The sequence below is a fragment of the Zootoca vivipara genome, chromosome 8 (assembly GCF_965207765.1).
Source record: "Zootoca vivipara chromosome 8, rZooViv2.hap1.1, whole genome shotgun sequence".
Classification (NCBI taxonomy): domain Eukaryota; kingdom Metazoa; phylum Chordata; class Lepidosauria; order Squamata; family Lacertidae; genus Zootoca; species Zootoca vivipara.
Genome location: NC_142591.1, coordinates 6,217,212 through 6,231,019, shown reverse-complemented (window position 1 = coordinate 6,231,019; position 13,808 = coordinate 6,217,212). Strand labels below are relative to the sequence as shown.

The following is a 13,808-nucleotide window of genomic DNA, read 5'->3' as shown; positions in this document are numbered from 1 at the left end:
CCTTCTGTTGACGTCACCGGCATCCCCGCGACTCCCCTGGTCTCGCTTTGCGACGGAGGCTTCCGCGATGGCGGAAGCGAAGGCTCCGGAGCCTCTGGAAATAGAGAGCAGGTAAAAGCCGAGCCCGAGTCAAAACCGACGCCTGCACCCAGGGGATCCGGGTGCCGCAGGGCTCTGTCCTCATCCACGTCTTCACAAGCGACTGGGAGGAAGGAATGGAGGGGAGGAGGCCCATCCTCTCTGCTGGGGTTGGAAGTGGAGAAGGGGTACCAAACAGCGCAGGAGACAAGATTCCCTGGAAGGGATTACGGCGCAAGCGGGGTGTTTGTGTGGATAGGATCTCAGTAGGGACAAAGGTTAAGCTCCTTCACTTAGGCAGGAAGAACCAGCTGCACAGATATAGGATGGGAAGGGGGGGGAACACACCTGGCTTACTAGCACTAGTACATGTGAAAGGGACCTAGACTCCTAGAGGGTCTTGGTGGACCACAAGCTGAGCATGAGCTCCAGGGTGATGTGGCAGAAAAAAGAAGAAGAGCTAACGCTATTCTAGTCTGCATCCACAGAAATACAGTGTCCACATCAAGGGAAGTTATAGTGCCACTCTATCCTGCCTTGGTCAGACCACACTTGGGAGTCCAGTATCCAATTCTAGGCACCACAATTTAAGAAGTGTGTGGACAAGCTGGAGCATGGGCAAAGGAGGGCAACCAAGATGATCAAGGGTCTGGAGAGCAAGCCTTAGGAGGAAAGGTTGAAGGAGCTGGATATGTTGAGCCTAGAAAAGAGGAGATTGAGAGGAGATATGATTTTGTTGTTTAGTCGTGTTCGACTCTTCGTGACCCCATGGACCAGAGCACGCCAGGAGATATGATAGCCACCTACAGATATCTAAATGATCGTCTCATGGAACACAGAACAAGCTTGTTTTCTCCTGCTCTGTAGGGTAGGACTTAGATAAGATATCTTTATTGTCATTGTCCCCTTGCGGGAACAACGAAATTACTCGGTTGCTACATCCACTCAGATAAAGCATTCCGCATAATCCAAAATTACAAAACCTAATTAAAAACAGTAAATATAATACAAAATAACAAGTGAAATAAGATGACTTCAAAGTCCAATGGCTTCAGGTTACAAGAAAGGAGATTCCAACTAAACATCAGGAAGAGCTTTCTGACAGTAAGAGCTGTCTGACAGTGGAAAGGTCTCCCTCGGGAGGTGGTGGACTCCCCTTGGTTGTAGGCGTTTAAGCAGAGGTTGGATGATCTAGTTGAGATTCCTGCATTGCAGTGGGTGGACTATATGACTCCTGGGGTCCCTTTCAGCTCTCCAATTCTATGATTCGGAGGAGTGTCTGGAGATGCATCTCCCCAGGCACATTTTAGCACCATCCAGTATCAGCATATATAACTGGGAGATTTAGGCCACAGATAATAAATTAAGGCACAGTTCGTAGGCAACAACTCACATTGTCAGATGGCAGAGGATGTCCTTTTCAATACCCCTCCTGTATCTTCCTCAGGGGAAACCAAACCAAACCAGACTTTTCTACCATGGCCTCACACCAGGTGAGAGTCACTGTGCCTGACCTACAATGCCATATCCTGACAAACAGTGCAGGACTACCCTACCCCTGTAGCATCCCAAAACAGTCATCCCCACTGCCCACAACAGAGCTTGTTCTTATAGCAAGGCAAGCTCTGGACCACACCCACACTCCAGCTGTATTCAGTCAACCAGTAGTCAAATAGCATCCTACACTGCAGTCGCCACTCTTACCTGCAGGCAGATATCTCATTGGGCAAACCAGAATAATGCAGGCAAAAACCATACAGTCTTGCTGGGTAGGAGAATACACCAGGCTGGTACCAAACCAGCCCCCACTCCTAGTCTTTTGTCAGTTGGTTCTTAAGGGGCAGTGTGGCAGACACCATTCTTGTAGCAAGGCAGGCTGTGAACCAAGCCATATTTACTCAGCCAGCAATTTGACTTGGTTTGATTCTCCAGGGAGCTTTTAGCTTTTGACTCCCTGGTGTAGAGTTAGTTCTTGATTATTTTTCTTATTGTTATAGGTATTTGTTTTTTAACATTTTTTTTCTGCTGCTTTCTCAGTGATAGTTCTTTTTTTTAATTGCAATTAATATTTTTCTTATTAGATATTTGGGACTTAAGAAAAGAATAGATATACCGGTAGATGCTTTATGTTATGTTAGTTGTGGATTTGTTCTATAATTAGTGGTACTTTACTTGCTATTTCTACTTTTGCCAGGATCATTGAGCTGTGCCATCAGTTTCCCCAGGGCATCACAGACCAGGTGATTCAGAATGACATGCCTCACATGGAGGCTCAGCAACGGGCCGTGGCCATTAACAGGCTGCTCTCAATGGTAAGACCTTCCTTAGTTCTGTTGTTGGTTGTCTCAAAAGACAATATAGTGTCTTAGTGTTTTTAAGTGTCAGGTGTAACTTCAGCCTGAACACAGCAGAGTTTGCGCAGGTTTTTCTGGAAGCTTCTGGTGGTAACTTAAATGACTAGACGTCTGGACGCAGAATAAACTATATACAGGATTTATTAAAATAAAAGAAATCCAGAGTTTCTATGTACAACTTTAGAACTAAAAAACAAAGTAAAATAAATCCTTTCCTCTCTGTCTCTGTCTCTCTCTCACAACTGATACAGCACCTCTCCTCCTACACTGACCACACTCACCACACTACGTACTGTGCTAGCTTTCTCTGATAACAGGTCTCAGTGCTGATCTCAACCAATGAGAGCGCAGTTACTATGGCAGAAGTAGACCTTGGCTTTCTGCCCAGTGTTAATTGCTTGTCCTAGAGTTGAATGTGTGAAGAAGCAATCTGATGGTTTCTCATGCTACTAATTTAGCAAAACCTGAACAATAGTGCACCTACCATAGTTCTTTGACAGTATTTAAACTGGATTACAGTATATATCGGGATAACGCACGTTCAGCGGTTAATGTGCGTAACAACCAGCTATTGTGCATATTCATGAAAACTCATGGAGAATGTGCACATAATCTGCTCATCAAGAAGAATTGCGTGTAAGGGGGGGGAGCATGCTTCTGGGAGACTTTACTTACTTATTAGAGAATGTGCATATTGCTCAGAGAATGTACTGTATAGAATTGTATAGAATTCAGCCAGGATATGGACCTTATTCAAAGCCTATTGGAGAATGTTCGTATCATGGCTATATTCTCTGGCCAATATGTGTAAGACACTGCTTTACTCCTGCTACTGCTGGCAGAAACACCGCCAGCATTTGTGTTCTGCCCGTTGAGCCACTCTGCATATGAAGCAGGGGCCTCTGGTGGCAAATGGGGACCTTGATCATATCCCAACCCCGTCTAGCAAGCAACACCATAGATTTAAGCCTTCTCTTGAAGGCCGCTAATCTAGCTCATCTCATAATCTTCATCCATTTGTCTAGCTTTGCTGCTTAGAACCATTTCACATATTGTACAACAGCAAATCAAGGTTTACTATAGAACATATGCTCAACAGAGAACTGCAGCCAAATTTCCCTGACAAATATATCTGTTTGCCACACGTGTCCATAAAATTGTGCCATGCATATCCATAAACATGTGCACACATTACAATTTGTAGAGTATGCCTAAAAATGTAATCCATTTAGGTGTCCTTCAGAGTCACAAAAAAGAAATGTATAACATCTTAAGGGGGAAATACTTTTTTCCTGATCCATTAAGAATGAATATTAATTATATAAGGGAATATGCAGTATTAAATTAATACAGTCTATAAGTTTATTATTGAGTGTCTTTCATATTGCGTCCTAATGTTAAATCATTATTTTAGAAATAGTACAATAATGTGTGTTCTCTTAGGGACAGCTGGATCTGCTGAGGAGCAGCACTGGCCTTCTCTACAGGATCAAGGAATCTCAGAATGCTGGGTAAGCTGTGCTGTCAAAGCATCAACATTTTTTCTGCTTCTGTCACTGAGAAATTGATGGACATAATTGTAATTACCATAACACTGTAGCTTGGAAAATCACCTTAGGGTGAAAGAACATTTCTAAATAACTAGCAGAAAGCGCTCTCATCTGTGGTCAAATTCTAGTTTCTTTCTGACATCTCAAAATATGTATAGTATTTATTTGTTTCATAAAATGTATTTGCTGCTTGATTGTCTGGGGAAAAAACCCTCAGAGTTGTTTAGTATTTAATTTCACATCGATCAAATCCACCAAGCTTTTCAACACAATTCACTTCTTATTTTGTCTTTCTGCAGTAAAATGAAGGGATCTGACAATCAGGAGAAGCTGGTATATCAGATTATAGAGGATGCAGGAAACAAAGGTAGTGTGAGTGTTTGTTGCTTTGTGTTTCCCACTTTGTGGTCTTCTTCACTGTAGCTTTTTAATTCCTGAATGCAGTAGAGTTAGAAAGGTTTTTTATTTTACTTGGAGAAATGGCATTCAATACAGGGAAATGATGTGGGGGTGGTATTGTGAGAACCTGGATACATGTAATATGTAAAAATATGATTCAAGCTCAATATGAATTAGTTTTCCTTTTTTTTCAACACCCAAAACAGGTATTTGGAGCAGGGATATTAGATACAAAAGCAATCTTCCATTAACTGAGATCAACAAGATCCTGAAGAACTTGGAAAGCAAGAAACTCATTAAAGCTGTGAAGTCTGTAGCGGTGAGTAGCTCATAATTTTGAACTAATGCCTGACCGTTGTGTGGGGGTAAAGCATTTCTATTGTGTAACAGAAGAAATAGCTCTTAAGAGTCGTTGTCTAATTGTGGTTTCACCTGTTAAGTGGTAGAAATAATGGGTTTGTCTCTAACGAGCGCCCTTGACTGAGAGCTGCAGCCATTCCTGGTTCCTGGAGGTGGTGGCCGTGGTTAGATGGGCCATCTGTCCTGGATGCTTTAGATGAGATTCCTGCATTGCAGGGGGTTGGACTAGATGACCCCAGGGCTCCCTCCCAACTCTAAAAGTTCTATGATACTGTGCACACAGGTCCTGCTTGCTGGTTTCTCACAGGCTTCTGGTTGGCCCCTGTAAGAACAGGATACTGGCCTAGATGGGCCACTGGCCTGATCCAGCAGGCTCTTCTTATGCTCTTAAAGAAATGAGCAGTGCTGCTGCTGCTGCTGCCCAGACCTCTGCCATTGTCATTGCCAGAGCCACCGATAGCCCCACACCATGGCCGTGCCTGTGTCTCTTGAGACTCAGGAATTGAGAAGATACAGACTTTTAAAAAGAATGTGGAAATTTTTTATAATTTACTTAGGAGACCATTGTGAACAAATAAAAACATTAGCTGGACTGTAAAAATAACTTGTAAATAAACGAAAATATGGATAATTTAGAGAAATGAAAACTGCAGAGAACGTAATGATATGGGGAAATCCAGCCAGATGGGTGGGGTATAAATAATAATAATAATAATTATTATTATTATTAGTGGTAGTAGTAGTTTTAGAAAAAATATTTTAAGGACCCATGCAGGGGACTGGGGGAAGTCGCGAGATTCAGAGAATCTCATATATGGATATGGTAAAAGTTTTTTTTCCTCCATTATTTTGAATTAGTTTTTGTAAAAACCAATGAAAAATATTTTTAAAAACAAAAACAAAACGAGCATACACAATGTAGGGCAAGTAGAGGTGAATATACAATTGTGCTGAAGCAATTCACTTTGGCAGAGTCAGAGAGATGCATGCACACAACTGTTTATGGCATGTAAAGAGAAGCAGTTGTCAAGAAGAAATTAAGGTAACTGAGGTGCAGACAAGGGGAAGTAACAGAGTGGAGAGATTGATGTGTTATTTATGTTGTATGTTATATGATTTGATTTGAAACATTGTATATATCATTATTATTGTGTTATATGTTTAGTATGATTTAACTGTGAATTAATTCGATGTATTTTATTTTTTAATCTTAATAAATCTTAATAAAGGGGGGGAAATTAAAAAACAAAACTGTTTATGGCATTTCCCAGAATACACACGTTTTTATAGAAATCAGAGAATTGTAGAGTTGGAAAGGACCCTAAGTCCAGCCCCTGAAGCCCCTGCAATGCAGGAATATGCAGCTGTCCCAGACAGGGATTGAACTTGCAGCACTGCCATTCTCAGTACCATGCTCTAACCCAGTGTTTCCCAACCTTGGGTCTCCAGCGGTGTTCAGACTACAGTTCCCATCACCCCTGACCACTAGTCTTGCTAGCTAGGAATGATGGGAGTTGTAGTCCCAGAACAGCTGGAGACCCAAGGTTGGGAAACACTGCTCTAACCAACTCAGCAATCCAGGCTTAATTTTCTCTCTCTTAATGAAAGAGAACTTGTGAACAAAACCTGTACCATTAATTCATTAGGCTTCCAAGAAGAAAGTGTATATGTTATACAACCTTCAACCAGATCGCTCTGTGACAGGAGGAGCTTGGTATAGCGACCAAGACTTTGAATCTGAATTCGTAGAGGTGCTTAATCAACAGTGTTTTAAGTTCTTACAGACCAAGGTGAGTGAACTACCTGTGTCCTTGTTCTGTGCATGATTCTTTGTGCCATGTCACTGCAACCCCAATAATGTGCCAAAGAGATATTTGCTTTGCAGTTTTCACTGATAGCATATCTCGGCCAGCCAGCTGGGACGCAGGAGGGAGCAACTGCTGAGGAACATTCTGTAGGAATAAACTCATAAAGTCCTTTAACTGTCTCCAGTTTTCCTTTTTCCTAAAAAGGCAATCCCAAATACTGTAGAAGAAACATGTTGTTATATTTTTTGTCACCAGTGCTGGTCGAGTTTTTGGGAGTGCTGTTGGTGATGAGCCCTGATATTGCTAGTTTGAAGGGTTCCATCACACTCTGGTGTTACCCAGAAACAGAATATAGGATGGGGCTCTGCAAATATCTCAGACACTAAATGTCTTCCATATGGTTGCAAGGAACAAAGTAAACTCAGTGATTTTTTAAAAAAAACCTGGCGGTTTAAGTGTGTCTCATGTTGGTTCAAGCACCACAAAGCTGGCTAGTTTTAGTTAATTAATTTACTTACATTTGTTTTGAATTTTACTTATTTTTATTATATGTGTGGTGTAATAATAATAATAATAATTTATTATTTGTATCCCACCCATCCAGCTGGGTTTCCCCAGTCACTCTGGGCGGCTTCCAACAAAGATTAAAGTACATTAAAAAGATTAAAATACATTAAAAAGATTAAAATACATTAAAATTTTAATTGTTTTATGTATATTTGTTTTTTAATATTTTTGTAGTTTTGTGTGTGTATGTGTGTGTGTTTTTCTACATTTTTGTTATGTCCAGTGCTTAGGGACCTCTTTGATGAAACTGCATATAAATCTTCCTAAATTAATAGATTACCGTAATAAACCTAAAACAATGCCTTATCATCATAGCTGCCAAGTCTCCCGTTTTCCCCGCGGCAGCCATTTTGGAACTGGGCGGAGCATGCTCAGAAGTGACTTTTGATGCTGCTCTGCCCAGTTCCAAAATGGCTGCAGTGAGACTTCTGGCGCAACAGCCATTTTGAAACTGGGCAAAGCAGCATCAAAAGTCACTTCTGAGCATGCTCCGCCCAGTTCCAAAATGGTGGCAGCGCTACTTCCGGTCTGCTATTCCCGCCTGGTCCCTTATTTCTCTGACAGCAACTTGGCAGGTATGCTTAACATGCATGCCCACGATCAGCAATGATGCACAATTGTGATGCGAGTTGTGTTTCCTAACACATTCCATGCACCTACCGGTTCCCTAGGCCTTTCAGGCCCAGATGCAGTGGGGAGGGTGGCTACCGCCCTCCAGATTGCCTGCCCGCTTTCTCTCCTCCGGAAGGGAATGCAACTAGCCCCGTAGTCAAACCACTACACTACACTTCCCCTCCATTGTGGACAGGAGCAGTGTGGTGCTAACAGTGCAGGGTTGGCAGGCAGTGTTGCCTAATGGTTTGACTATTGGACTGGGTAAAGACATGTCATATTCTTCATAGGAATGCATTGCTGTATTTCCCACATACATACATAATTAACCTCTCTGTGTCCCAGAATGTGAGATTAAATACTGGAAGAGAACCACCTTTTAGAGAAGGGGATGCGGAACCTGGTGTGCTTTCCCGCATGTGCTTGACCACTGAGCCCCATGTGCCTTTCTGGGTGCCATGTCCAATAATCTCTCTAAAATTTTGTTAAACTAGGAATGTATCCTCCTTTACCTATGCAGACTGGCTTTGCCGCACACCGTGCTTCTCTCTCTGTATTTTGTAGGCCGAAGCAGCTCGAGAAAGCAAGCAGAACCCCATGATCCAGAGAAACAGCTCGTTTGCATCCTCTCACGAGGTGTGGAAATACATCAGTGAGTTAGGTGTCAGTAAGGTAAAGTAGTCGTTCTATTTCTTTCCTTGCATTTTCTGTACAATGATCAATACTGTATTGTTTTGGAAACCAATGGCTGCTGTGGATAAATATTTTTTTAGCATCAGCTCAACTTCAGCTACATATTTCTCTGATGTCCTATATTTTAGATATATCCTCCCCAGGGAAATACAGTGGTGCCTCGCAAGACGAAATTAATTCGTGCTGCGAGTCGCTTCGTCTTGCGATAATTTCATCTTGCGAAGTGCGGTTTGCCGCGGCAAAAAAACAACAAAAAACCGCCAAAAAAAATCATCTTGCGAAGCACAGCCATAGAAAACTTCGTCTTGCAAGTCACCAAAAACATCGCAAAACGCTTTTGTCTTGCGAGTTTTTCGTTGCGCGGGGCATTCGTCTTGCGAGGTACCACTATACTTACTTCTTTGTTGGTGTATAGGAGAGCATTAAAAGCTTTTTATCGTTATTACAGTCTGCATTTGCGTAATCTTACTTTATCGGGTTTTCATTTCCCCCCTAAAAATTTCATCTCCTATGGTTATTTGCTAAAGTTTTTAAAAACAATGCTCAATTACAAAAAAAAGGAACAAATATTCGGGCGTGGGCTTGGAAAGTGATAAAATAAACCTTATGGTCACATAGTGGGGGGAAACTATGGGAACAGTCAGTAAAACTTTCTTTTTACTGTTTGTTTTCCTTTGTGAAATCAAAAGTGCTGCAGGTAAAGGCATTCAGCTGATGGCTGGCGCTGGCCTTGCAAGCACCGCCATGATCCCTGAGTCTCCACTCCCAGTGGGCTTCTCTCTCTGGGCTGATCAGTGAGCCCCACTTTTGAAAGGAATAATCAGGAGCTTTCATTGCTCCCGTGGAACCACATCCTTCCTGCTCCACATCTGATGTCACATATAATGTCAGGTGTAGGGCAGGTGGCCATGGCTTGGTAAAAAGAGCCTAGCAGGTCAAATGGAGACCTGCGCTGGTCCTAATTAGATGATGGTGTTGCACTACCAGCTCCTTGTTCCGTCTTTGGCTCCCAAGAAGGTGTAGTTAAGCGGTATATAAATTGTTTTTAACAATAATAGATGAGGTTTTTTTCCACGCTACCTTAAGTTCCTGCTTGACAAGCCTTTGATTTTCTTACTGTAAGTTCCTAGCACCTCTAATTTCTGCCACATTAATTTCAAATATTTGGAGTGTTAGCTGCAGTCTAGAACCATCAATGGATGTGGGTGGTGTAACGGATTGACACGGTTTTGAAATATTTATTCCTACCTGGCTGGAAAAGAGTTAATCCACCTCCAGCCTGACTGACATAACATTCTGATGGGGGCGGGACTGTTCCCAGTTTAAAAGGAGAGAGGAGCGGTTTGGTCAGTTAGGTGGTTGACAGTTGGGAGTTAGGGAGTTGGTAGAGAGTAGAGTGTTAAAGAGGGATGCAGGAGCTGTATGAAGAAAACTGTGTTAAATAAAAAGAAGATATGTGCTTTTAAGAACCAAAGAAACTCATGTTTATAAGTTAAATAATAAAGTTAAATGTGCTTAAACGTTCACTGACTCGGCAGTGTCTCAGTACCTTCAGAGGTGTGACAAAGAGGGGAGAACAAAGCTTTCCTGGGGAAGAGGAAACTGTTTGCTGTTTCTCCTGTCATACAAAGGGCTGGTTAGCGCAGCCGAAGGAGCCACATAGTTGCCTAAGGGAGAGGCACACTGTAGCAGTAGGGATCCCAGGGAGGGAGACCCCACTGGTGGCCATAGGTTTCGAACGCAGAGCCTGAGGTACTCTGGAGACAAGTCCAATTTGGACTCTGGAGGTTTTTTTCTCCTCTTTGTGGAGAAGCACAGAGAGAGCCTCTGAGGTTAAAGCAGTGAGGTGGGGGATCCATCACACGTGGCGCTGTGGGTTAAACCACAGAGTCTAGGGCTTGCCAATCAGAAGGTTGGCAGTTCAAATCCCCGCGACGGGGTAAGCTCCCGTTGCTGGTCCCTGCTCCTGCCCACCTAGCAGTTCGAAAGCATGTCAAAGTGCATGCTCTGACGGGAAGGTAAACGGCATTTCCGTGCGCTGCTCTGGTTCGCCAGAAGCGGCTTTGTCATGCTGGCCACATGAACCGGAAAAACTGTCTGTGGACAAATGCCGGCTCCCTCGGCCAGTAAAGCGAGATGAGTGCCACAACCCCAGAGTTGTCCGCGACTGGACCTAACGGTCAGGGGTCCCTTTACCTTTAGAAGTATCGATAGGTATCTCCTCCTTTGTTTGAAAAAGCTGCTTCTGTTGTTTCATTTTTTACGAATCTTTTTTTTAGGTGGAATTGTCAATGGAAGATATTGAAACCATTCTCAACACACTAATCTATGATGGAAAGGTAGAAATGACCATTGTTGCTGCAAAAGAAGCAGCTGCCGGCAGCGTGGATGGGCACATGAAACTGTACAGAGCCATCAATCCCATCATCCAGGCTACAGGCTTAGTTCGGACACCTTGTGGACTCTGTCCGGTGAGTTACTTCTCAGGAATAACATGATGATATTGAGCTGATCTAACATATTTAAGCTTGGTTCTCATTTAGGCAGCCATTCAGGCAGGACTGCAGAGAACATACATAACAAACCCTATAAGCTGTAAAATGTTTAAGCAGGAATAGAACAGGCCAATGGCCCATCTAGTCCAGCTTCCGGTTCTCACAGTGGCCAAGCAGAGGCCTGTGGGGAAATCGCAAGCAGGGTTTGAGCACAAGAACAACACTCTCCTCCTGTGACTTCCAGCATTTGCTCTTGTGTTATTAGCTTCTATTTTGATACAATTATTTTTGGGGGGGGTGGGGGACCAACAACAGCTGTGTTTACAAAACAATCAGAAACACAATACAGTGGTGCCTCGCTTAACGAATGCCCTGCTTAACAAAATTTCCGCTTAATGAAAGGTTTTTTCTAGTGGAGGTTGCCTCGCTAGACGAATTTGTTTTACGAAATCACAGTTTCACATAGGAATGCATTGAAATTCAATTAATGCGTTCCTATGGGCAAAAAAAATTCAAAAAAAATTCAATGCATTCCTATGTTGATTCGCTAGACGAATTTTTCGTTATAAGAAAAGACCCGTGGAACGAATTAAATTCGTCTAGCGAGGCACCACTGTAAGGGTAAAAGTAAAGGACCCTTGGACGGTTACGTCCAGCCAAAGGCGACTCTGGGGTTGCGGCGCTCATCTCGCTTTCAGGCCGAGGGAGCCGGCGTTTGTCCACAGACAGCTTTCCAGGTCATGTGACCAGCAGGACTAAACCGCTTCTGGCACAACAGGACACGGTGACGAGTGCCAGAGTGCACGGAAACGGCGTTTACCTTCTCGCCACAGCGATACCTATTTATCTACTTGCACTGCTGTGCTTTCGAACTGCAAGGTTGGCAGGAGCTGGGACCGAGCAACGGGAACTAAAACGCTAAACAGATACACAGAACACAGTAGCTGAAGATAGCTTTAAAGCAACTTATCAGAAATTGTAGGCATAGGTGATCAGAAGCCTCGGAAGATAAAAATGTCTTCATGAGGTATGTAAAGGACGCAAGCAAATTATCTGGAGGATGGAATTCCACAACTAGTACAGCACAAGCTAGCGCCCCTCCCCCCATTTCAGCCATTGCTTATGTCTCCTCAGGTGGTAGAGGCACCAAGGGAAAAACCTCTGAAGATCTAAGTAAATGGCTATGCCCATGTGGGAGAAGTTGCTCCATCAGCCACCTGCATCCCAGGCTGTAGGCCAGGGCACATTTCATTTTTAATTGTGAGAAGCTGTAAGCACTTGGTGAAATATGCTCAGCAGCTGGCCCCCGGTTGTACCATAGCGGCTATAATTTGAAATAGCTACTGTTTCTGACCAGTATTCAGAAGGTGGCCCCACGTACAAAGCAGCAAACTCAGAACTGAGCTTCAGCTTGTTGGCTCTCGACCGCTTCATTCCTGGTTCCAGACAAAGCGCTTCGGTGGGGGAAATGGAGAAGAAGCCTGCATATTGTTGGCATCCAACTTCCAAGCCACAATATAATCTTGTGCAGAGGCAATATAATCTTGTGCAGGGGCATATTAAAGAATATGGAGGACAGGATGAGATTCTGTAGTGTCAAAAAAATGGAATAAAAAAAAATTAAAAAAAGAATGCTGATGCAGAATAAGCAGATAATGCATACCCTCCAACATTTCTCCAATGAAAATAGGGATGCCCTGAGGAAAAGCAGGACTTTCTGGGATTAAATCAGAAAATTGGAATGGCTTCTGTAAATAATAATAATAATAATAATAATAATAATAATAATAATAATATAATAATAATAATAATTTATCATTTATACCCTGCCCATCTGGCTGGGCCTTCCCAGCCACTCTGGGTGGCTTCCAACAAAATATTAAAATACAGTAATCCATCAAACATTAAAAGCTTACCTAAACAGGGCTGCCTTCAGATGTCTTCTAAAGGTCTGGTACCGTAGTTGTTGTTCTCTTTGACATCTGATGGGAGGGCGTTCCACAAGGTGGGTGCCACTACCGAGAAGGCCCTCTGCCTGGTTCCCTGTAACTTGGCTTCTCGCAGCGAGGGAACCGCCAAAAGGCCCTCGGCGCTGGACCTCAGTGTCCGGGTAGAACAATGGGGGTGGAGACGCTCCTTCAGAAATCCAGGACTGTCCCTGGAAAATAGGGACACTTGGAGGGTCTGGATAATGCATATGTTTCCCTTGGTGAGAGCAAGAGTTTTCTGCAGGTTGCAGGTTGCAGCAGTGAAAACGAGGGATTTCATCAACAATCAGTTGCCTAGGGAGGAGCCTTATTAAATCCATATGACCCCCGCCTCCCCGTATGCCCCAAGGAGATGATTGAGAAACTAACATGCAGTCCTTGGGGCTGAATGCATATATAGCTGAATTGTTCTAGCAAATGGCATAAACTAATTGTATGTATATTTAATTCCCTTTCTAGGTTTTTGATGACTGCCATGAAGGTGGTGAGATATCTCCATCAAATTGTATTTATATGGTAGAGTGGTTAGAATTTTAGCAGTAAGTGGAGAGAGCTTATTGCAACCTAGGTTGATCAACCTTTTAATTATGGACACTGTTTTTCTTGAAGAAGAATGCAAAAATCCTTGACGGTGTCTTTCCTGTGGCAAAGACTCTGATCTCTCTTTGGGCACTGACTGGACACATGGAAAGAAAGGGGCCAAGACTCTAAAATTGCTTCCTGTATAAACTGTATGCAGGCACAGAGTTCTGCATATTCTTTAGAGATGCAAGTTATATTTTGACCTGTTGGGAGATTTGTTGATTCCTGTGCTAAATAAAATAAATAATTTATATTGCCATTTATATTGCCATTGAGTGTGCCTTTTGGGTCATAATGTGGTAGAGAGCAGCTGCACAAGAAG

General features: G+C 43.0%; 1 protein-coding gene across 3 annotated transcripts; it reads left to right on the top strand.

The window, feature by feature from the left end:
- The first annotated feature begins 29 nt into the window (after positions 1 to 29).
- Positions 30 to 13,745, top strand: POLR3F (RNA polymerase III subunit F). 3 transcript variants are annotated; one of them, XM_088676115.1, is made up of 10 exons: positions 30 to 111; positions 1,526 to 1,571; positions 2,273 to 2,390; positions 3,876 to 3,943; positions 4,282 to 4,349; positions 4,588 to 4,700; positions 6,388 to 6,531; positions 8,293 to 8,400; positions 10,701 to 10,892; positions 13,364 to 13,745. In XM_088676115.1, exons 3-10 carry the CDS (start codon positions 2,334 to 2,336, stop codon positions 13,439 to 13,441), a joined length of 828 nt encoding a protein of 275 aa, XP_088532241.1. In that variant the 5' UTR covers positions 30 to 111; positions 1,526 to 1,571; positions 2,273 to 2,333; the 3' UTR covers positions 13,442 to 13,745. The 3 variants fall into 3 exon arrangements, with proteins under 3 accessions (XP_088532241.1, XP_034959426.1, XP_088532242.1); XM_035103535.3 differs by lacking the exon at positions 1,526 to 1,571; XM_088676116.1 differs by lacking the exon at positions 1,526 to 1,571 and having other exon boundaries at positions 30 to 946.
- The last annotated feature ends 63 nt before the right edge of the window (positions 13,746 to 13,808 follow it).

Bases quoted from the DNA above. Each gene is read 5' to 3' on its own strand.
- POLR3F (XM_035103535.3), top strand. From the start codon at position 68: ATGGCGGAAGCGAAGGCTCCGGAGCCTCTGGAAATAGAGAGCAG. The intron at 2,391-3,875 runs GTAAGACCTTCC...GTGTTCTCTTAG, and splicing joins TTAACAGGCTGCTCTCAATG to GGACAGCTGGATCTGCTGAG. The intron at 10,893-13,363 runs GTGAGTTACTTC...TTCCCTTTCTAG, and splicing joins CACCTTGTGGACTCTGTCCG to GTTTTTGATGACTGCCATGA.